At 42.0% G+C, this 24048-nt stretch overlaps 1 protein-coding gene across 2 annotated transcripts in view; it reads left to right on the top strand.

Moving 5' to 3' along the window:
* ARHGAP26 (Rho GTPase activating protein 26) overlaps positions 1–24048 on the top strand; it is a 419879-nt gene that overhangs the window by 306492 nt on the left and 89339 nt on the right. For both annotated transcript variants that reach the window (XM_021702216.2, XM_021702215.1), the window contains exon 18: positions 11813–11972. In XM_021702216.2, the coding sequence (XP_021557891.1) occupies positions 11813–11972 (160 nt within the window). The remainder of the gene's footprint in view (positions 1–11812; positions 11973–24048) is intronic.

Here is a 24048-nt window from a genome sequence, read left to right on the forward strand (position 1 = left end):
TGATGGAGGGATCAGGAGCCCAGATCTTCATTCCACTGTTTAAATCATTTGGCATCTCTGTTACCAGATACACTCTGCTGTTCTCTGCCTAATGATAGGTTGGGCTTCTCACATGGGATCCCTAGTTCCTGCTTGACACTGCACTTTGTTCTATAATTTGCTTCCAAAGGAACAGAATTCAAGGAGTTTCTAGTTTTGTACTGCCTATGAGGAAGATAAATCAGATTTTGCCAGGCATGCATTGAAGTAAGAACTCTATTGGCATAATTCCCTGATGAATCTATTTTTGTGATTAAGGCAGTAATACAACAGAAGGGTTTGTGCTCACTCTTATTCTAACATGTACTGCTACATATAAACATAATTATTTTATACATGTAAATAAATAAGGTGAGCTACTGTTTCACTTAGGCTTGAGCTTACATGGCAATTTTAGGAGATAACAATGTAGTGCAGCAAGGAGATAGGAGAGGTTGGCTCCAAGCTTCAGGGGTAGGGAGACATATGAAGGGGTAATCCACTCAGATTTTTTTCTATCTTTTATGGGCTGTGAAAAGCATGTTGTCTTTTTAAAGAATTCTATTCTTTAGCGTGAGACAGATGAACATAGAGAATGTTGATGTTCTGTTCAAATAACTCTTCATGGATGTTAGAGATCTGGGACTTCTTTCATTGTTAGTACTGATTGATCTCCAGAACGTTCCCATGGGGTGTCAGTTCCTGTATATGAAGAGCCATGAACTCTTCAGGACACCTTGATATAATTTTTTTTCTCTTAGTTGAATATCCACATGGAATTCAAAAGTTCTGTGATAGCTCATGTAGGCTTATAAATTTCAGTCATTTTGGTACATGGGCCCTTAAAATAAAGCCAGTTCTTTCAATCTTGGCCTCTCAGTTTGTTTCAGACTCAAGGTAAGGAATGCAATTTTCTATCTGTTTCCTTTTTGGGGGTGGAAGTACCCTCCTTTTCAAAAATATGCCTGATGAGTTGTTTCCCTGATGTAAAATGTCTCCATGAAAGGAGATAGATGACCCAGGGTATATGTATGTGACGTGCCTGCATATTTTTTTTTCTCTCTCTGTCAGTTGTCAGTCTCTTACTCTGCAGCTCTTCCATATTCCCATCTGTGGATTTGGAATCTTGGTTTGCCCTCCAGGAAGGAGTATGGTCCTTCCCATAAAAATGAGGTTTGCGTTTCATGGGACATGAGGAGTTCTGACTGCTTCGTGTCTCAGCCACTGTTATGGTGGGAGCTAAGCCACATGGCGAAGGGTCATTTGCTTAACCTTTGATTTAGCCCCTTTTGTCCCTGTCCTTTGATCTGTAAAATGGGACTAGTAATGAGGACCTGGCTTCAGAAGACTACTATTTATTTTAATTAATTAAGATGGTAAAGATGGTTGAATTCAGTGGGCTTTATAACGACATGTGTAATGTTGGTGTTGTTTGTGGGTGACTGTTAGTTGGGTAACAGGTAAACTAGCACCTAGAGGCTGTTACTCTAGGCCTTCATTTCATGTTTGGCTCAACATTCTGTTATTCCGCCAAGTTCCTGGTGGAGGTCAGCACAATGACTAAGGGAAAAATGTGGATCGACCTCACAGACTTACCATGTTAACAGAGACATAGGTCAAAGGCACAGTGCCTGATAGATTTTAGTTATTCAGATAAATGGGAAAGTGCTGTATTCTAGTTTTTACGGGTCTTAACTTCTGTGAATGGGCTTTATGCTGGTTTGTGAAGTTCTTCTATCTGTCTCTCACATCCCATGGAATTTGAGCCTGTAAGTTTTCGTAACTGAGACCTTTCTGAGTCTACAGAGAGGGGTGACAAGTATCGTTATCCCTCTGATCAGAATGTTCTCATTGCTTTTCATCTCATTGAGTCAAGAACAAAGCTCTTAAAGTCCTATAGGATTTGCCACCCCGAAGGCCATTGCCTGTCTGACTTCCCCTAATACTTTCCCCTGTGCTCACTGTGTGGCAGGCATGCTGGCTTCCTTAGGTAGTGCCAGCCTGCCACACATGTTCCTACTTGAGGCATCTGCATCTTTCGTTTGGTCTTGTAGCTTTCTTCCCAGAGATTTGCGAGATTTGTGTGGCGTGCTTTCTTCCCTCCTTCAGGTTGTTTGTGCGTGCCTCTTTCTCAGTGACACCTTCCCTGACCACCCTGTCTCAAAGGCTAATTGCCCCTGAGTCCTCCCTTTCCACCACATATTTTATTTGCTTATTGTCTGTCCTACTGCTAAAGAATACAAGCGAATTTGGGGAAGTGTCTGTTTTGTTCACTGCTCTATCCCTAGCACTTAAAACAGTCCTTGGCATATAATGGACACTTGAAAATATTTGATCATTGAAAATACGTGGGGCACTTATTGGCCTCTGTTATGGGTCACTTTGTACCTCTTTCCTTGGATAGGAAGCCCTCAGGCAACTTCTCTATGACCTGACTTTTTGGACAGTGGTAGCCTAAAGGTGATAGGCTGAGCCACTGAAGGACGGTGTTGCCACCAACAGGAACTGATAGATTTGCAGCACGTGGTGCCATCAGGTTGGCATGCACAGAGGCAACTTTTAAACTTCTATTTATGTTCTGGTGTCTCTCTCTCGACTAGAGAACGTAAGCTTCAAAATAAATAAATCATCAGTAATGAATGTGAAAGGACCTTAGAAACTATAAAATGCTTTGAAAATGATAATTCCATTGGACTTGAGAATGTTTCAAATTGTTATATAATTTGAAATGGTTAAGTAATTTTCCAGGAAGAAGGGTTCTGTGGGCCAGCTTCTCTGTAGGTTTTTTTTTTTTTTTTTTTAAGTGAGTGCTATTCCATCCAGGCATGTGAACTGGGTCCTAGAATACAGCTACAGGCTAGAACTTGAAGTGACCATGACCAGAGAGGGGAAAGCTCACCAGTTAACGTCTGGATGGAAGGCATGTACCTTCTTTGTGCATAAGACTATTCAACTACCAAGTGGCTGAAATAGTGTAGGACAAATAGAACTCAGGTTGGCCTGTTGTTAGTCTTTGAACGACTGTGACTACTTTCAGAAAATGAGGCAGTTTAGCAAAAGTACAATTCTCATTCTTAACAAAACCCAGCCTATTCTGAAGGGGGCCAATAATTCCCATGACCCAGATTAGTTTTCTACCAATAGAAAAGTTTCGAGTTTTATAATGCTGATGGGCAGCAATGAAGCTGAGATTCTTGTTTGCTTTCTAAACATCCTTTTAAAAATAATCAGGTTCTTCTTTTACCCATGATCTCTTTAAGGTTAGGCTTTGTAGAAAAGAGAGGCATGTGGGACAAAATGGCAGCCTGTGCCCTGTATATAATCTGTCTCACATGTGTTTGTACACACAACACACACACACACTGCATTGTCCCACAGCATGTAAGAGCAGTAGCTCTGGAATCAAACTGTGGACTCCCTGGCTTCAAATTCCATCTCTACCACTTATTTGATATGCAACCCTGGACAAATTGCTGAGTTTTCTGAGCGTTAACTTCTTCATGTGGGATAGTAGTAGAAGTTACCTTGTAGAGTTATTGTAAAGATCAAATGAGATAATCGATGGAGTGCTTCATTCCTGACTTAGAGTTAAGTGCTGAGTTGCTGTTATTGTTGATGACAATTTTAATATAAACAGAGATAGGCAGGAAGTACAGGAGGTTTTCAGGAAGGGATGACAAAAGAAAAAGACACAGGAGACATTATCCCAGAAGGTTTTGTAAGTATATTAGAAAGAGATTGGTATTATATTGTGAGCTTATGGTATATTATTTAATGCATATTATTAGGGAATGCATGTAATAATGATAATCATACCTTGTGAATATTTTATGGCCTTCATACCTTCCAGATTAGCAGTGTGGCCAAGGAGAGCCATGTGGTTTGTTACGTGCCTTCACCGTTAGGGTGAGCTGTCATGGCTAGTCCCCCAACAGCTCTCCCCAGCTTGGCAAATACTCTAAGACCCCAGTAGTTTACATGGACCTTTAAACCAGACATTTAGTGCAGCTGAGCCTTGATATCCTTAGATGAAGGTGGCCTCCCAAAGCGTGTGTGTACATGTCCCTTTTTTTCCCCCTCAATATCTGATATGGACAAACCCTGCCCTAGGCCCCAGGGGTGTGGCACTGAGGGAGGTTAATACCATCTCTTTTCTCTTGGAATCAGTGGGGGAGATAGATAATGACAGTTCCATGAATGATGACCTAATTCAGTAAGTGCCAGGAAGGAGAATTGAGGAATTAGCATTGTAACAAGATACTTGGCCTAGTACAGAGTGTCTGGAAAGACCTCTCTGAGGAAGTAAGAGTAGTAGGTAGGAAAGAGACAGATCAAGAGGGGCTGCAGAGCTTCCATGGTGAAGGGATCAGCATGATGAAGGAAGGCACCCAGTCCTAAAGAGATTTTTAGCCCAGAGATTAATGAGCAAAGGGGGCATGGCGGAGAAGGACCTGGAAAGGTTAGGTGGGCCATTGCAGGATCTTGTAGGCCATGCCAGGGGTTTCCATCTTGAAATTAAGAATAGTCAGAAGCCTTTGGTGGGTTTTAAACAGGTAATAGTGTTGCATTGGAGGAAACCAGAGTGGAAATAGAGCTGGTTGCACTCTTTCCCTTTTGTGTGAAGAGTTCTTAGCACCAAGTGTGCTTTTGTAAGCAGGTGTTGGAGTTGACATATATAAAACTGGGCAGTACTTAACACCTTAGCAGTGAGGTTCACCAATCTGAAATATAGTTTATACATTTCACCAAAAGCAGAGGAGACATTGGTAGTTATTCACACAGCTTTGAGACCTTGGATGAAAGCAGTGCAACCTGGATGGATGGACGTACGGCCATAATTGTCTTTGGTGGGCGGTGGGGTGGGGGGGATGTGAGGCTGGGAAACTATGCTTCCAGGCACTCCTCCTGTTTTCCTTTCAATTTGCTCTTCTCTCTCAGTCTTACAGTGTTGATACTCTTTCATCATTAGGAAGTAGCTCTCTGTGCCCGCCAACTACAAATGGACTGCCCTCAAATTTGAGGGGTCTTTCCCCATTTCCATGATTGTGTCAGGTGTGCCGCCTGCAGGAAGGGAGAAGAAACAGTGGTTAGTCCAGTATTACTCTCAGGGGCATAAACAATTTTTCTCCTGAGTTTTTGGGTTTTTCCCCCCTTCTTTTACTTTAGTAATTTGGGTGGGGAATGTAGGAGCAGCATTTGTTTTTTTGTTATATTGACTATTCACCACAGGCTCAAACATGTAACTGCTCTGTGTATTCATTTTTGGTTGGGTTTTCTAAGGAAAAGTTCGCCTCTTTAAGCCTAGGCTGAGCTGACCCTAAGTGGTGTGGGAACAGCAAAGTGCCATGGTGATATGGGCTTCCTCTCCTGGCTCTGCCCTTCATGGGCCTTGTGGCCTCAGGCAAATTACTTAACTTCCCAGCGCCTTAGTTTCATCATCTGTTCAATGGCAGTGATAGCCTTACCTACCTGCCTCAAAGGGTTTTCTTTTTTTTTTTTTTTTAAAGATTTTATTTATTTATTTATTTATTTGAGAGAGAGAGAGAAACAGCATGAGAGGGGATAGGGTCAGAGGGAGAAGCAGGCTCCCCGCCGAGCCGGGAGCCCGATGTGGGACTCGATCCCAGGACCCTGGGATCATGACCCGAGCCGAAGGCAGTCGCTTAACCAACTGAGCCACCCAGGCGCCCCCAAAGGGTTTTCTTGAAGATTATATCCACCATAAGCACCGACTGAACGGTTCAAAGCTTTAAGTATGGCTTCTCACTGGATGACCATTCCCAGAAGAATGTTGAATACAGCTGATGAGCACGACCCAAGTCAATACACAGAACGATCTATTTTAAACTCTATTTCTGGTGCCAGCCATTGGGACAGCCCAGCAAAGCTGTATTTATGGCTCTGATGGGTTTCCTTGGCACAGGCCTGCCCAGCACCATTTAGACTGGTCCAGTCTTACCAAGTCCTGGTAGTATCCAGGCAACACACACATACAGACTCACTTACTAGAAAACATGTAGCCACTGGGGGGCAGGGATTCCCCTTAGCACTCCCCATTATATACTAAGGATGAATTTGAAGTTGTTGAAAGGAACCACATTACCAATCCTGAAAATTAAATTTGACTTGTTAGCCACAAAAAGAGCATAGTTCCAATAGCTTCATCTCCAGCTCATCCTTCTCAGCCCCAGAGCTTGGAGCTTCTCTGCCCCTGGATGGTAGTAGAGAGAAGAGTGATACTGACTACAGCTTCAGGGCCCACCCACCCAACCACTTTCAGAATAGGTAACCCTGGGCCTGCCTGGTACTGCCTGCCTGTGTGCTCCAGAGGATGCCCTTCAAATCATGATCCAGCCCCCAGTCCAGAGACGCTCATGAGAGGGGGAACAGTTGGTGTAGAAACGTGCCGTGGAATGACTGTGAACACAGTCATTTAGAGGAATGAGCTCTGTGTGGCCTCCAGGCAGGGGAATGTCTGGAGCCAGGCTTTGCAGGGAGGTGGGCTTCGGATGGGGAGGACTTGCTAGGCAGGCCAGGGACAAAGTGGTGCTCCTGAAGGCAGAGTGAGCTTGGTGGGTTTGCTGTTGGCTGTTAGGCTCCCAGTCTGTCGTGCCAGAGGTACTTGGGGGGAAGTGATGGGAAATAAGTAATACTATGTTCTGGGCTCTTCTATAGTTTTGAAGTATTTTGTAATTTTTAAAAAGGAAGAAAGAAAAACAAAAGAATAATAAGATGAGAAATACAAAATGTCGGGTAACAGAAGTCCTGAAAATATAGGTGGAGGAGTGAGGGCTCTTTGCCCCAGGTAGAAAGAAGCAGGCCCCCCAAGGTTCCTGCACAGGATACAGAGTGACAGCACCAAACACTGTGATTTTAAATTAGCAGTTGCTGCTACTTCTCCCATTATCGTCACCACTGCCTTGACTGCCACCATGAACAATGGCAGCTGTCTTTTATTACACCATTATTTCAGGCCAAGAGATTTATTCACCTCATCTTACTTAATCAGCCTTAAAACTTTATGAGGGTAGGTATTATTGCTCCTGTTTTCCAGGTGAAAAAATAGGCTTAGAGCTGCCAAGTGACTTGTCTGCTGTCTTCCAGCTGGGAATGTCTGTCTGACTCCAGCCCCTGTGCTTACTGTGCTTTACTGTCTCCTTGAGCCATTTTTTCCATATTTGTAAACTGGAGATTATATTTGTACTCTCTACCGGTGGAGTAGCACTTTTCAAATTTTAAGTCATGGCACATTAGGGGTGTGTGAAACTGAATTAGGATGGAATAGAATAGAAAATATCAACATTCATCACCCTTACTATTCCTGAAATTTTTGTTTCTGGTTTGTGTGTGTGTCTTTCTGTTTATGTATATATGTATGCATGTCCTAGTGAAATGTTATGTAGGAAAATGTATTCCCTACCATGGGACATTGTCAGAAAGTTGCAGAGCTACTGCGTTCTTTGAGATATCATGAAGGTCGAATAAACATAAAACGTAGTTCCTGAGCTCCTTAGAAACTCTAAAACACCCTGCAAGTGTAAATTAGGATCATTATTTAACCCTGGAACCTGAAGCACAGCATGGCAGGTCAGTGTCGCTGTGCTGTTCTACCAGCCATGCGGTCTATTGCAGGAAGTGCTAACCTGTCACCACATTGTGTCCAGTGGAGCCAGGACTTAGCTTTGACACTCCTTCCTTGACACAGCACTCCAGACCTCAAGATGGAAGCTATTTGCAAACCCAGCAATAGGCTTATGTTTTGTTGGCAGACATCAGGCCCAGTCTGTGGTTATAAAGCACTGCTTGGCACTTCCAGAGTCATGGCTCTCATTTAGACAAAGGAAAACAGATGTGATCCCTATAACAGCATAGGGGCACTGCATTACAAGCCCCAGAGGGGTTGACTTCTCTCTCCTCCTCTCATAACACTCCCCACCATCATCCTCATCTGGAAATGATTTATCTCCTTCTGCCTCTCAGAGGTTATCGGACCAATCCAGAGTCCCCACCCATGTCCCCTTACAAAAAGGTGCAAGAGACCCCTCCGCCAAGGCCATTTTCCTTGGAACATGCTCTTTCCTCATTAATTGTATTTCATGAGGGAACTGCTGGTAACATGGGGTGCCAGTCCCCCAACAACTGCCCTGAAGGCATGCTTTTAAGGAGATACACTGCTTTTCACCTAATGTGGCAAACTCAGTGGTCACAAAAGGAACCGTGTCTCCCCCCGGTTGAAATCACATGTGTAACTCTGTTTCTGCAACCTGTAAAGGAAGCCTATAGAATTGGCAGTTCTTGCAGAAGGCACCACAGAAAAGTCCATGTCAACCTAGGGATCTGAAAGGCATGTCAGAGACTCCTTCAGTGGAATGTGCAACGCACAAGAAACTTTTGTGTATGGATTTTAAGTCAAGACTCAACATGACATTCTGGACTACATGAGGAAGAGCTCAAGCAGCTCAATTACCCACCCACAAAGTAAGCTCTTGGTGTTTTACAGACCTCACTAATGAATGAGTCCCGTGGCCTCTGCTGGACTAGCCTTCCCAGTGCTCTGCCAGCCTGCCTCCCACACACCTGTAAATTTGTCAAGCTATAATGGATGGCTGGTGCCAGTAGAGGCTGAGGTCTATGCCTCTCTCCCCAGGATACAGAGAGATCTCAAGCCATTAATAATTCATTCTAGAGTAATGAACATAGCCATATGAACTTGTGAGCAGTAATAATCAAGTGACAGATCAATTTATTACTTCAGTATGCCAAAAGATAATGGTAGTCAGTCTACAAAAGTTAAAACTTTCCCCCCCAAAAAAGTTTCATAAGCCTTAGATCAATGTGTTTTTTAAGTTCTAAAATAAAACAGATTTTTAAAAAGGAAATGAATTATGTTGGGTAATGGCCTCAAGCCTTTTTATATTCAGAGTTGCTTATCTAGAATTACTGTACCTTTTTTCCCAATGCCTTTGGGCACTGGGGCCTGCAAATTAGAGTAACTGTTATTCATTAATTAAATCTAAGAAATGAAACACAACTCCAGGCTTTGAAAAAGGAGGTTGGAATAGTTGAGATATATTCCCCTCCAAAAAATCATCGATAATAATTGGAGGTTTTATGCGTAAGTAGCTGGATTGGGAACAGTTGTTTTATGCCTACCCAGACACATCCCATTTAACACCTTATGAGTATTCGTTGGACTTCTCCTGGGCCAGGCACTGTGCTCAGTGGGGGTGTTACCACTTAAAATAAGCACAGTCTCTATCCTAAGACAGTGGAGAGACATTACTAACATGTAATAAAGATAATACTTCTGCCTTCATTGAGAGGCAGAGGATTGGGGAAAGACTGGACAGAGACTGCAGAAAGGAAGGGGGCCATTTGAGAAGAATAAGAGAACATTCTAGGCAGTGGAATGACAAAGGCAGATAGGTGTGAAAGTGGGGAGAGGATGGGTAGTAAATTGCTGTAATAATAATCACTATGTTTCCCACACATTACCATATTTAATGTGCACAGCCACCTCATCAAGTAAACATATTATTCACCTCCCCTCCCCTTCAAAGACGAGCCCAAAGCTTAGACGTTGAGTCGCTTGTCCAGGGACCTAGAGCTGGGAGGTGGCAGAGGAGGGCTTAGAGGTGAGTTGGGAAAGGAGTCTGGGCTTTACATTAAAGACAGTGGAGCCCATCAAGAGTTTATAATCATTATCAGAACAGTCAAACAATAGCAGCATTGCTAAATACTTTACACACACCGTGTCATTGTGTTCTGTCCCAACAGCCCAGTGAGGTTTGAGGCCATTGTAGTTGTCAGCAGAGGAATGACTTGATCAAGGCTGAGTTATAGAAGTAACTGGTGGTGGCAGTCAGGATACAGTGGACCCTCGAGATGCTAGTCAGGGATCCTAGTTAGGAGGCTGTTGGTTTAGTCAGATGTAGTGTTGATGGTAAAAAAGTGATCATCATCCAAAGCATATGTTTTTATATCGGTCTCCAATTTAAAAGTACTTTCATACATAAATAGCTTGTTGACTCATTTGCACAAGAGACTTTCATGGCCGGAGGGGTAAGTCTTAATGACTTTGCTCATTTGGGAGGGAGAAGTATAAGGGCACGGAATTCACTTCCTGCACACAGGAGCCCATGATGAAAGGAGTGATGTTACAAGCAGCTTGTAAATGGGCATACTTGCTGATTGACTGAGTTACAGAACCAAAGTCTTTCCCCTTGCTGGGTAAGAACCTGACCCTCTGCATTGAATGTGAGACAGAAATGTGATACAGCTCTGGGTAGATGGGAAGCTATGTAAGTAAAATCAAGACCTTCCACTAGAACTCAAAAAATGTTTGCAAAATACTTTTATGTGGACCAGAAACAGGACAGTATATCAGTGGCAACTCTCCTTGCTTAGCAGTCAAAAGGCAAGTTCTCTTTGTATCTGGCTGGTTCCACAGTTAAAAGTTTCACGGACCTAACCACCCTCTTCCCCTTTCAGAGGAGAAGGTTTTTTTATGACATTAGACTTTTAGCCCTAGAAAATTATAGAAAAGTCCACATCTGCTGATAAAATTGGTTGATGTAGTAATTTCAGTGAAGGTTCAGTTTCACCACCAGCACTTTAAGGCAGTAGAACGTCTTCTCCTCCTACAAAATAGAAGTATTCAAGAGAAACAGTGCAGGCATTTATAGAATTGTGTGAAAAAATACTCTGTATAAATAGCACTAAATGCTAGGGAGGTATGTCTGTGCAAACTGCTATCTCTGTCCAATTTCTCTCTAGTTTCTAGTAATGAATAGTTTCCTTTTTCTAACAGGTGATTTAGGGAAGCCCCTAATATTTTCTTAACAATACTAAATTGGGCTTAACTTTTAACTTATTTGTTGTCAATAGATCATTTGTGTATTTTTAAACACAGGGCCAGCAAATGAACAATTAAGTTTTGTGGCTAGGTCACAGTTTGGAGTTCAGATATATGTTTTGAGTACTGTTTATCCAAAAATATGTATATGTATTTAGCAGATCACTTAGATCCAGCTACTGCTGACCCTGTGTGTTCGTGAGATTTTGAGTATAAGTGACAGGATAAACACAGCCACATGGTTACACAGTAGTGCACTTTTATTTCTGTTTATGCCGTATGTGTTGCTTAATGTAAGCCACATGTTTAATGCAATGGGGTTTAATACTCTGAGCCTAAAGTGCTGAATTTCCTAAGACCTATTAGTCTTAAAAATTAGGTCTTGTTTCGTGCCTGTATTTGCAAATGTATTAAAGCCATCAAGAGTTTTTATATTTGCACTAGAGAAAATGCTAAAGATCACAGTGGTTTAAGCAACAGCCAAGTATACAACAGCCAAGTATAAAAAGCTGGGATCTGATAAAAAGTAATTTAAAAAATTCTGTACCTCCTAAATGAAAACTCTACCTCGAATGGTGGTTTTTATAAAAGAGATGAGCAGTTAGCTGGATTTGCAGAACAGGGATTCAGATGTGCAAAGTTTTACATTTTGGAGGGCAGCTGCTTTGGTTGGTTGGTTGGTTGGTGGTTGGTAGGCAAAACAGAATTGGGTAAAGGAGTGTCATGTCCTGGAAGAGCAAAATAGCCAGAATACTGAAGATTTCTGAAAACTTTGGGGGACAAAAATACAAGTAGAGAAGTCTCTCTTTGGACTCAAAGACATCCTAAGACGTCCCAGAGTCTGGCTCCTATCGGATGAGGAGTCTGAAGATATGGAAGTCAGCTATCTATTTGTACTGTCTTTCTCTCATTTGTGCCTTTTCTTTTCCTTCCTCCCAGTGTTGCTAACAACCACAAGCAGAATCTGATGACAGTGGCAAACCTCGGCGTGGTGTTTGGACCCACCCTGCTGCGTCCTCAGGAAGAAACAGTAGCAGCCATCATGGACATCAAGTTTCAGAACATTGTTATTGAGATCCTAATAGAAAATCACGAAAAGGTAATATATCATTGGTCACTGGGAGTGGAGAATTGTCTTTGGGGGAACCTGAGTTGGAAATGGCATTCAGGGTTAAAGCAGGTTCCCATTGCTAATGACTCTTACACCATGATGCTGCTGAAGCTGCTGCTGATGGTGGTGAGGTTGGTGATAGTCATCATCTTGTCATGCAGCAATGGCCAAATGGAGAGTAGTGGAGAGCAGTGGTGGTTATGGTAGTGGTTATTGTGGGCAACGTTGGTTGAGCATTTTTCTGTACTGAGAACTGGGCTAAGTGCTTTATATGGGTTGTTACTGTATCCTCACGACAATTCAGTGAAAGAGGCATTCTTATGAGCCTCCTTTAGAAAATGCCCCTTACCCATTTTTTACGTGGTTGTCTTCTCATGAAGTTAAGGTTTTTCCCTTAATATTAGGGAGAGTAACCTTTTTTTTATCCAAAGTGCCAATATTTTTCCTAATCTGTAGTTTACCCTCCAGTTCTCTAAATGTATTTTTTCATACTGTGTCTGTTGGGAGGAGTCTGTCTTGTATTTTAGGGCCGTGGAGTTTCTGGTCTTTCTTAAAAAGATCTCTCTCATCCCACATAATGAAGTTTGTCAACAGAGCTGCCCTTACAAAACTTGGATGGGGGCCATGAAGTTTTATGCATCTGTCCCACCTTAGTTCCGAGTAGCACATCCTTAAGAAGCTTCTCAGAACTTGTAGGGTCCCCTAGAACACCATTTGATAGCCACAGTGCTGGGATATAATAAAAAGTAATTTAAAAAATTCTGTACCTCCTAAATGAAAACTCTACCTCGAATGGTGGTTTAATTGTGCTAGATAGCCTGCAAAATAAATCTGTAGTCAGACCACTTCTTATCACTTGTCTGCACTGATAATACTCTGACACAAGGCATCATCATCTCTTGTCTCAATATTTACAACAGCATCCTCATTTGTTCCCTTCCCCTACCCTTGGCCTGTCTATTTTGATAACAGCCACCAGAGTGAGATTTTTTCAGTGCTAAGTCAAATCATATCATTTGTCTGCTGATTACCTTCCAGGGACTTCCCATTTCATGGCATGGAAGTCAGAGCCCTTATAAGAGCCTGGAAGGTCCTACACAGGCTCTGTTACTTACCTCATCTCATCTACGGCCTTCTGTTTTAGTTCACTCCAATGGCCACCTTGACTGCCTTGCTGTTCATTACACGTCACAGCATGCACACCTCAAGGCCTTTGCAGTTGCCTTTCCCAGCACTTGGAATGGTCTTTCTCCACGTAACTTTATGGCATACTTCCTCACCTCTTTTAGGCCTTCTAAATGAGGCCTACCTAGATCTTTCTGTTTAAAATTGCATATATTTCCAACTCCAACATTCCCCTTCTCCCTGATACTGTTTTATATCTCCACAGCATTTTACAACTTCCTACTATAGTACATAATTTGCCTACTGGTTAAATATCTTGCCTTTCTGACCTCCACTAGGATATATGCTTCTTGCATGTAGGGACTTTTATCTGTTTTGTCCGCTGCTTTATCCCCAGGTTCTCAGTAGGCACTCATATGTGTTGGATGAACGAATGGGCTCTTGTGGTATCTGGCCTCCAAATGGTTCCAAGTGACCCTTTGTCACCTGGTATTCACTGCTCTGTATAGTCCCCTCTCTGAAGAGGGGATCCTAGTATTGATCCCAATGTGATTAATAGGAAATTACAAAACTAATGGAGACTGACTCTGGAGACTGATCAAATAAGAACTTGCAGCATTTGCTTTGGCTTCTGGACTTGCTTAGTCTAGGGGAAGCAAGCTACCATGTTGTGACATAACCCTGTGGGGAGGAAGTGAGGCTTCCTGCCAACAAGCAGACCAGGTGGGCCGCTATATGAGTGAGTCACTTGGATGTCAATCCTTTAGTCCTGGTCAGTCCTTCAGATGATGCAGCCCCAATGGACATCTTGTGTGCAATGTCATAAGAGACCAGTGAGCTAAGCCCCTCCTGAATTCCTGACTCATAAAAACTGGAGAGACACTAAATGTTTTAAGCCACTAAGTTTTCAAGGTAATTTGTTGTGGAGCATTAATAACTACTAAAGAACCTCTGAATATAAACTTTCACAAAGTAACAAGTATCCTGCGAAGTTGTTTAAGTGGCATGGCCTCCCTTTTACACGGTTAATAAAGAGATAGGAAATCAAATGATTTATTTGAAGAAATTATCTTTTCTCTATTCCAAATTTTGGACCTCCATCCAGCCACCTCCCTCAAATATAGTTAAATCAGGTATAAGTAAACTTTATGTGATATATGAGAAAAATGAACTTGTGAAAAGGGAATATAATTGAATAGCAGTTAAAAATGGTTTCTAGGGATGCCTCAGTGGCTCAGTTGGTTAAGCGTCTGCCTTCAGCTCAGGTCATGATCCCAGGGTCCTGGGATCAAGCCCTGTGTTGGGTTCCCTGCTCAGCAAGGGAGCTGCTTCTCCCTCTGCCTGCCACTCCCCCTGCATGTGCACGCCCTCTCTCTGTCAAATAAATAAATAAAAATCTTTTTTAAAAAATGGTTTCTAAAGACAAACCATCTGGGGGCGCCTGGGTGGCTCAGTTGGTTAAGCGACTGCCTTCGGCTCAGGTCATGATCCTGGAGTCCCGGGATCGAGTCCCGCATCGGGCTCCCTGCTCAGCAGGGGGTCTGCTTCTCCCTCTGCCCTCTTCCCTCTCGTGCTCTCTGTCTCTCATTCTCTCTCTCTCAAATAAATAAATAAAATCTTTAAAAAAAAAAAAAGACAAGCCATCTGGATTCAAATCTGCCACCTCTTTCTAGTTATGTGACCATGAACAGATTACTTAACTTCTCTGTGCTCAGTCTAACTGCTGGAACAAATAACCCCCAAATATCAGTGACTCAGGAGGATAGAAGTTTATCTCTTGCTCACAAAAGAGTTCTCCGTGGGTATTACGAAGGTGGTATCCTCTGTGGCATTTAAGCAACTCAGGTGCCTTCCATCTAGTTGTTTTTACCAGATGGTAAAAGTTTACCAGAAAGGTAAAACTGCCTTCTGCTCTGCAGATTTCTGCAATCAACCAGTTGTGTGAAATGAGAGAGTCTGGAAGACTGGGTAAGATTGTATAGACTAAGCACAGAGGATGCTTTCCTTATTTTCTTCCACATTCCGTTGGTCAGAAGTCGGTCACATGGCAACATCTAACTGTAAGGGAGGCTGGGAAAGCAAGCTAACTGTGTGCTTAGAGCAAGGGGAAGCGAGTTTGATGACCAACTAGCCAGTTAGCCACATTCCGTCAGTTGGTTTTCTCTGAGGATTAAATAAGGTATGATATGTAAAGGACTTAGCCAGGAATCTGGCATGAAATAAGGTTTAATAACTGTAAACCATTGTTTTTAGCAGTCTCAACAGAGTGCTCTGAAAATAGAGCTCAAGTCCACTTCTGAATGTCACATGTCCCCCTCTCCCAAAATAAAACTTTTTGTAATTTGATCTTTTCTTTAATAAAATATTAAATGTTGAGACAGATATGCAAAGAATGAACAGTGTGATTATGTTCCATCTCCTCAAAGGGGCAGTATTTAAGCCTATAAACAGGCAGTGTCCAATGATTTTTTGAACTATAACTCTTCTTGGTATCTTTGGGCTTTCAAAGCCAGCAAGCAAATTCAAAAGTAGCATGATAGAAAAAAGGACCAGAAAGTGCTAATAACAATATTGAAACTTGGGTAAACAAGCAGCCATCCTGCCGAAGGCACAAAATACAGAAATAGAAATGAAATATGAAATGCATGGCCAGGACTGTAAGTATATGGGCAAGAACTGGTGGAAAATACTCATCTGGTTTGGTGGGTTATAAATTATGGTACTCTCTGCTGTGTATTTGTTAAGGTACCTACAGTATTAAGAGTATTACACTTCTTCATTATATGTTCCTTTTCATTAGTCTTTGCCAGAGAGTGGGATGAATCACATTGAGGGTTTATGTTCCTGTGGGAGCCAGTGATGAAAGAGTATGACTGAAAACATTTCTGGGATGAAGACTGCCCCAGAGTGCCTGTTCCCAGTCCTGAAGGAGCCTAGTGTACCATCTTGATAGAGGTTTTTTAATCGGGGGTCCACGATGGGCCAAAGTTTGCAAGACCTGGATATGTGCATTCTTCTGGGGGGAAAGTCCTTCATATTCATCAGGTTTGCCTTTTTGGTAAAAACAACTTAGAATAAGTCAACTAGACTCCTTTTTAAATATAGCTTTAGGTCTGGTCTGGTATAAAATGAGCAGTTCCTGCTTTAGGCTCCTTTTGGAGCCTATGAAGTTCACCTAATAGAAATCTTAAGCATCCATGGCCATGCTCTGGCCCCTGGCTTTCTGGAGATGATGCTTTGGATAAATATCCCCCCAGTAGAACTGTAGTCATCAAATCCAGAGCACTCTTATGTCCTCAGATGAATATTGTCGGAGACTTGTTCTTTAAAATTTACACTATTAAGATCTTAGTTAATATTTAATGAGTATTCCCTTAGACTTGGCTATAATTTTCTAGAAATATGCACATACATACACAAATGTCCATGAGTGACTACTTTTCTAACTTTAGTGTCACAAGTTGGACAAAATTCTGAAACCCCACTTGAAGAAATGCTTTCACAGCATCTTTTTATCCTGTCTGCCAACAAGAAGCATGAGATAGTATATGCCGTCTTGCTTGAAACAAGGTCTAAAATGTATGTCCCCCGCAATGACTGGCGTAATACTCTCTCATGTTGTTAAGAACATTTTGTAGAAGGTTTCATTGGTCCCTTGGAATAAAATTAGGTAATAGATGTGTAGTAAGAGTAGATAGAAGTAATAGAAGATAGTACCAAAAGAGGGTATAGTGGCCCAGGCATCTAGCCATTGGAGCCACTCCGAGACAGAGAGAACCATAAGATGCCTGTTGTAGTTATCTATTCCTGCATAACAGATCATCTCCAAGCCTAGTGACTTAAAACAGCAAGGATTTTTTTTTTTTTGCTCTCAATTCTGTGGGTCAGAAATTTGGGGAGGGCTCCTGTGTGTCCCATATGGTATCTGCTGGGGAGGTTTGACTGCAGCTGGATGATACAAGATGGCCTTAATCCACATGTCTGGAACCTTGGAACTAGCTGTCAGCTGGGACACCTTGGTTCTCTTCTCTGTGGCCTCTTTATCTCCATGTGATCCCTCTTCACTTGATAGTCTGGGCCAGATTTCCAAGGGGGCAAACACAGAAGCCACAAGGCCTCCTAAGGCGTCAGCCTGGAATAGACAGAGTGTCGCTTCAGCCACATTGTGTTGGTCAAAGCAAGTCACCAGACCAACCAGATTGAAGAGGTGGGAAAGAGACCCCACCTCTGGCTGAGAGAAGCCGTGTGCACATAGAGGGGAAGGAGCAGTTGTGAGCTGCCATCTGTGTAGGTGTTCTGCCATAAGGCCTCACTCCCCATGCCTGGCAAGTTCCTGTTGGAAAAGGCATGGCTTTCTTATGAGAAGGCACTCCCCATGCCTGGCAAGTTCCTGTTGGAAAAGGCATGGCTTTCTTATGAGAAGCTTGCGCTGAACACAGGCAGTTCCTTGGTATTTCTTACAGAAAGCGCTCTTCTCCTTCTTAGCATTGCCATTTTTTACACAGCCAGGGGGCATCAAACATTTGTTGATACTGACAAGTCAGTCCTCAAATACCCTTTGGTATTGAGCCTCAGTGTGGAGAACTAACTCATCTATGTCTAAAACTGGAAAAACATCTTTGTCTTTAAAATTGACATTTAAAAGAGGGGGGCAGGGAATGTTTTCTAGCCATAAAATTCAGCTTCTTTTACCTGATGAAACGTCTTTTTTTTTTTTTTTTGAAGAGAAGGAAAAAGGCTTCTGTGTTTGAACTGGCTAAAGTATATGGCTAAAGCATATGCCCAGAAACTCAGTCCTCCACCTCCCCCGGCAGACCCAGTGAGGAGAGCAATGTTTGGAATAGTTGTAGGAGATAAATATCCCACAGTAAGTGGACGCAGAGAGGAAAAAGCCAGAAGATAGGGACTATGTTTGGGGGCTGGTGGGGATCTTCCTTTTCCATGTTTGGTAATACATACTGATTTACTTACTCTGTTGAAGGTAATGGATCTTTGTAATGTACATAGTTTAGAAGCAGTAACAGTTAACTTTTATTATAGCTTCTTATCCACAAGATACTGTGCTAATAAGCAGCTTTATATCATCATATCATTTAATTTTTACAAGGTCCATATTTTTACCTCTAGTTTACAAATTATGAACCTGAAGTGTAAAGAGTTTAAGAAACAGACCTTAGGAGAGGAACTAGATCTGAACTGCTTTTACAACCCAAGCTGCTCAAATCTGCTCTAGTTTATCTCTGTGCCATGCATTTATTGAGCATCTACTACTGGCTGAAAAGGAATAAGAGGGGACCTTTTTCCCAAGGCCCTCCGATTTTATCTAAGCATGATACAGCATGCTAAGTGACATCCAGTAAGACGAGTCAAGTGTATGGCATCACTGAAGAGAAATCATTTAATTCTGCTTGTACCGGGCTCAGACAGATAAAGACATTTTCTAGGCAGAGAAAGAGTTGAGACATGAGGGACAGCTTTCTAGGGATTAATTAACTCATGTGTGTTAAAATGACATGGTTGTGAAAGAATGTGGGTTATATGTTAGCAAGTGGTGGGAGATCCTGCCAGATCGTTGGTTTTAGCCCATTGTCAGGGATTTTGAAAGCTATGGAAAAGGGTTTGCATTTACTCCTGAAAAATGGGAGCTTTCAGGTTTCCAGGTTAAAGGGGTGAAATGATTACATCCGCACTTTAGAAAGACTTCTCTGGAAGGTGAGCCAAATTATACTCTGATTATTAATATCAAAATCACTTGTTAAATAAAGCACAAAAATCATAGAGTTGACTATATGTAAACTTGTGGCTTTATATAAAAAAAAGTCTCAGAGCGTAACCTTTGACTTACAAAGCCTTTACTTCTCACAGGGTAGAGTAAGATCCTAATGGCTTTTATTTGGTTCTTCTTGCCAGACTTTTAAAGGGAAATTCTAGCTTATGGCATCATTTCCCTTCAGTGACTCCATACCCTGGGCTCTTGTTGGTTCTTGGATTATATGAGACCTAGAGAAGAATAGTCTTAAGAGTCTGGCTTTTTTTTTAGATTGTAGTCACATATCAAAGTGGAAAGATTTTAGTTCTTTCCATGCTTGTTTTAAGGTAACAATCCATTATATAAAATTACCATTTCTGTATGGAGACACAATCTTTGCCCAGCTCACAGTTTATCACTCTGAGCCTTAAAACGTCAAGCAGGTCAATACTTGGGGTTATAGTGGAAGTTACCAATATTTATATGCTTCTAGTTAAGATACTAAAACAAAATGTTGAGTGCTGTCATTGTCTAAGATTCCCCAACGCCCAGGAATTTTGCTACTTAAAATATTTTCCTTTTGTTTTTTGGTTAAAGGTTACCTTGCCAGTAACTTTGAAAATTTTAGATGTTTGAGAAAGAACAACCATACCAAGGAAACAAACTGCTTTCTTTTTATAGTTTCGGTTAAATGTGAAATCTCAGGTTAATAACATGTATGTGCGTGCGTTTTATGTTCCTATTAAGTTCCAACCTGTAGGAGTAGGATTAGACCTGCTCATGTAATGGTCCACGATATTCTTTTGGCTGTGGCACTCAAAAAGGTTTCTGCACATGAAGCAGAGTGTGGATGTGCTCATGTGCCTAAGCACAACATGCTTTTATCACCATTGCCTCTTTCAATGCCTGTTGATCTTTTACAAAAGAAAGCATCATGATTCTTTTCCCAGCTCATCAGTTTGCTTTGGAAGAGGGAGGAGTGTTGATCTTTGAATTGTTAATTCTTAGAAATGCCCAAAGATCAGTGCCCCCTTTAGAAGTATGTTAACTTTTAATCTTATCCGTCAAGGAGAAGAGCCTGGTAACCATGGATGGGGCCCCACTGAACACCTAGTATAAGCACCAAGTCCTAAGCAACTTTGCATTCCCATTAAAATGATAGTCTCTTGATCTGACTTGGTTTGCGCCCACCAAACTACCTCAACCTGCTTTTACCAAAATGTTGGTGGAATCAAAATCCACCACTATTGGGGTTTGTGCACAAAATGTCCATCAGTTAATAAAATATAATTGATTTGAATAGTTTCTGGCAACTGACAAGTGTTTGGCAGTTTTATTTCATGTTCTTGATATTTCAAGCAGCTGTTGATATGCAGCCTTAATGATGATGATGAAGAATTCCTCGATGCTTTACTACATTGAGATGATCCCTGGTACTGTTGCCTGCTTGGGAAGCTAGTCTTGTATCTTATGGTCGTGGCTTTTTTTTAATGTGTTCATTGATTTTTATTTTTTTATTGTTTGTTACTTTTCCTTCCATTGGTTCCTGAGTATGCTCTTTTTGGTCCTGCCCATGTTAGGTTTAGAAGTAAGCTAGATTTACTTACATGCGGGGCTGGAATGCTTCTGTCACAAGCCTTTTTTCTTTTTTGAGTGTCAAGTGCTGAGCAAATTACTCTTCATTAATGCTATAGGGTTGTGGATCTGAACATGTATATTCCCTCCCAAAAAGCCCCAGATAAACTGAGCATTGTTTGAATTGTGAAGCTCCTTTAATGTTGCTTAAATAAGGGTGGTGTTTTGTTATGTTTTCATCTATTCCTCTATTGGCAAAGAGAACAAGAAATAGAAACTTTCTGGAGATAGGGAAAATCACAGCATCCAGTGGATGACCCATGCCATCTATATATGACCTCGGTTATTAAATGGAATTGGTTTCTTTTGAAGGACTTTTAATAACTCCCCAACCTACTTTCTAAATTGTTGATCCCTCTGCCAAAATGCTGATATCAATAGGGCATCGGACTCCCAGATGTCCTTAAAATCCCTCTCTGTCGCTGTAGCCTTTGAATTTGGCTTCTTAACTGTTGCTGTAAATGAACGCTGCTAAATATGACTTGCCCGGCTTTCCCATGGAAAGGCGCTGGGTTTGTGGCTTTTCAGGCCCTAGGCAGCCCTGCTTACTGTCTGTCATGAGGAGTGGGCAGTGTGTGAGCCCTGCTCTATGGTTCCAGCCCTCCACTCCCAAAGCAGACATCCTCACATTAAACAAGCCCAGATTTGTTGATCTTTTTAATACTTGGAACTGATGCATTTGTGTCTCAGGAAAATGCTCAGTCTCTTCTTTTTTGCTTTGTAATCCCCAGGCCTCTGTCGTTGATTTATTGTCTCAGAGCTACTTTGCAGTTATAGACCAGGAACTCTATCATGACCTAATTTTCCTCCCATAAAAATCACAGCACATAATAAAGAGTGTACCCCACACATTATAGGGAGGCTCCTAATCCTTGTAAATTGCAGGAGCATGTGATGAATGGGATTGCAAAAATGTGTAAAATGTGTAAAAATGTGTATGTGCCACGGCCAGCAACGAATTCTGCAAGTGGCAGTGGTCTACAGTTGTTGGGATGGGCCTCAGGCAGGCAGGGGGGCGGGCAATGAAATTTGAATTTTGTAGACAACACAAGGGAAAAGAACAGCAAATTTTAACATTGCTGTAAGCAGTTAAGATCAATGTTTTGCAAAGAACAGTAATTAAATTTGCACTTATAAATTAAATCCTCATGTCCTGACTGCAAATAATTCATTGTTGAGTCTCCAGTTATTTCCCTTCTTATACTTTTCTATTGAATACAGTAATGTCTCTTGAACACTGAGTGTCAAACTGTGTTAGGTGCTTTGGTCTTCACCACACTCCTGGGAGTTTTTACAGATGAGGCATCTGAAGGTCACAGACTTATACAACTTGCTCAGAGTCACAGAACTACTAGTAAGCAACTAAAGTCAGATCCATTGGACTGTAAAACTTGGAGTCTTCTTATTTTTTCCTCTGTCTCTCAAATTAATAATAGGTATAAAGACTACACGTGGGTAAGATCCAGATGGTCATGCTAAATTCCAGTCCAGCTGCACTCAAGTATGTGACCTCGGATGAATCAGTTCATCTCACTGAGTCTTAGTTTCCTTACCTTCATGATGCCAAGAATAATAGTACCTTTCTTACAGAGTTATTGTGAGTAAAATAATGAGATAATTCGTGTAAATAACTTAGCATGATGAGCACTCAAGGAATTTTGGTTATTTTATTGTCATTTATACCACCACCACTTCTTGTCTACTCTTTGCTAGGTTCTGTGCTAAGCACTTAATGTGTGTTAACTTTTCAATAGCTCTGCGAGGCAGATTTTAGATCCTCATTTGCACAAGGAAAACAGGCTCAGAGGCGTTGAGGCTCTTGCCTGAGTTGAACCCAAGTCTGTCTAGCTCCAAAGCCTCTTTGCTTTCTACCCACATGCTGGCTGTGAATTCCTTTGCTGGACTTTTTGTGGTGATATGGCAATGATGCTGCTCTCAGTGATGGTGAGGTCAGTGTAGCTGTAGGTGTTGCCCACTGAATAAGCAGCAGAACCTGGACCCGGCCCCGGCCTGCGTGACTGCAGAAGCCTGACCACTCTCCCTTGTAGCTTAAGGGGAAACAGAAGCTTGGTATTTACGGGTCTGCTAATTCCACTTTTAGGAAGCTTGAAATTGGGAATACTTGGAAGAGATATCCGGAGTTGTTTTTTTATGTTACAGTTTTATGCCTCAGTAGCTTCCAGAAGGCTTATGGCCTTCCCAGTAACTTTTAATTCTAAAGTGTTCCTAACTCAGAATTAGTAAGTTTGGACAGAATTAATAGGGCACTTGGGGGCACAGAATAAATCCCCCCCCTTTTTGTGTTAATTTGGAAAGTCTCTGTGAAATGTGTGGATTGTTCCAGCCATGTGGTAGAGCTCCATAAATCCATTGCTCATAAATGATAGGAACTCACACTTGCATCATTCAGCAGGGTCATTCATACAGTGATTCTTCTCAACAGAAAGAAGGAAACTTATTTGATTTTCTTGAAATTACCTCTTCCAAACAAAACAGGTTTGGAATAACCAACAAAAGTGAAAAATTCGAATTGTCATCAGAATTCCAGCTTGAGCTTTTAGCACGGAGACAAACTCTTGGCCTCGCTAGAAAGTGGCCAGACAGTAGGCAGGCTTTAAACAGCTTGTATTTGTGCAAGTTTCAGAGTTAAATGAACAACAGTCATTAGGGGAGTGATTTTCCAGACTCCTTAACGTAAGTTTGTATCATCTGCCCTGACTTGCTCACCTTTACAGAGGTGCCCTTGCACTCCGGAGACATGTGTAATCCCAGCGGAGGTAATCTTGTGTCTGGCACTCAACATTTTGTGGTGCAAGAGCGGCCCCATCAGAGCTCTTGAGCAGCCTGGGCCTGGCTCACAGTGATGCCCGGAGAACTGGCCTTTGGGACTGTAGGTCTCACCCGTGGTAAAAATCTCCTAGAACTGGTTCCAATATGGTCTCACAGCTTTTCTTTTAAAGAAACCTACCAGTGTGCAGAATGAACGACTCTCCTGGGTTCCATGTCTCCTCCTGCTTGGCTGGGTATAAACATTGTTTTGGAAGCAATTTTTCACGCCATCTGCTGAAATCTGCAGCCTTTCCTCACAACCTATTTGCTTCTCCAGCATTTCTGATGTTTTTTAGGTAGGAATATAACCTCACATTTTTGGTGATAGTTGAAATTAAAATGTGTATCCATTCTCTTTGTGCCCATTGTAATGTTGCCCAGGGAGCTCATTTCCAGTTACGAAAAGAGAAGTAAAACTTGAAGGCCAGACGTAAGGGGGTGGAGGCCTATCACAAGTCTGAATTCATTTTCAGACGTTTTCAGCTAGGAGTGGCTGAGAGTGCTATAGTCGAGGGCAGAGGCAGAGGAGTGCTAAGGGACACCATTATTTGTTGAAATCCATGCTTATCCATTCGGGGCATGGCTTCTGGAGTGAAGATTGGCTGGAAAAGCTGAGCGGAATGAGTAATGACAGCTGAGGACGTGGAGAGTGCAGATGTGAGGAGCCTCAGCCCTACATTCCAGGTCCGGCCTCTCTCCTGCTTCGCTGTGCAGCAGGTCAGGAGA

The sequence above is a fragment of the Neomonachus schauinslandi genome, chromosome 7 (assembly GCF_002201575.2).
Source record: "Neomonachus schauinslandi chromosome 7, ASM220157v2, whole genome shotgun sequence".
Taxonomy (NCBI): Eukaryota; Metazoa; Chordata; class Mammalia; order Carnivora; family Phocidae; genus Neomonachus; species Neomonachus schauinslandi.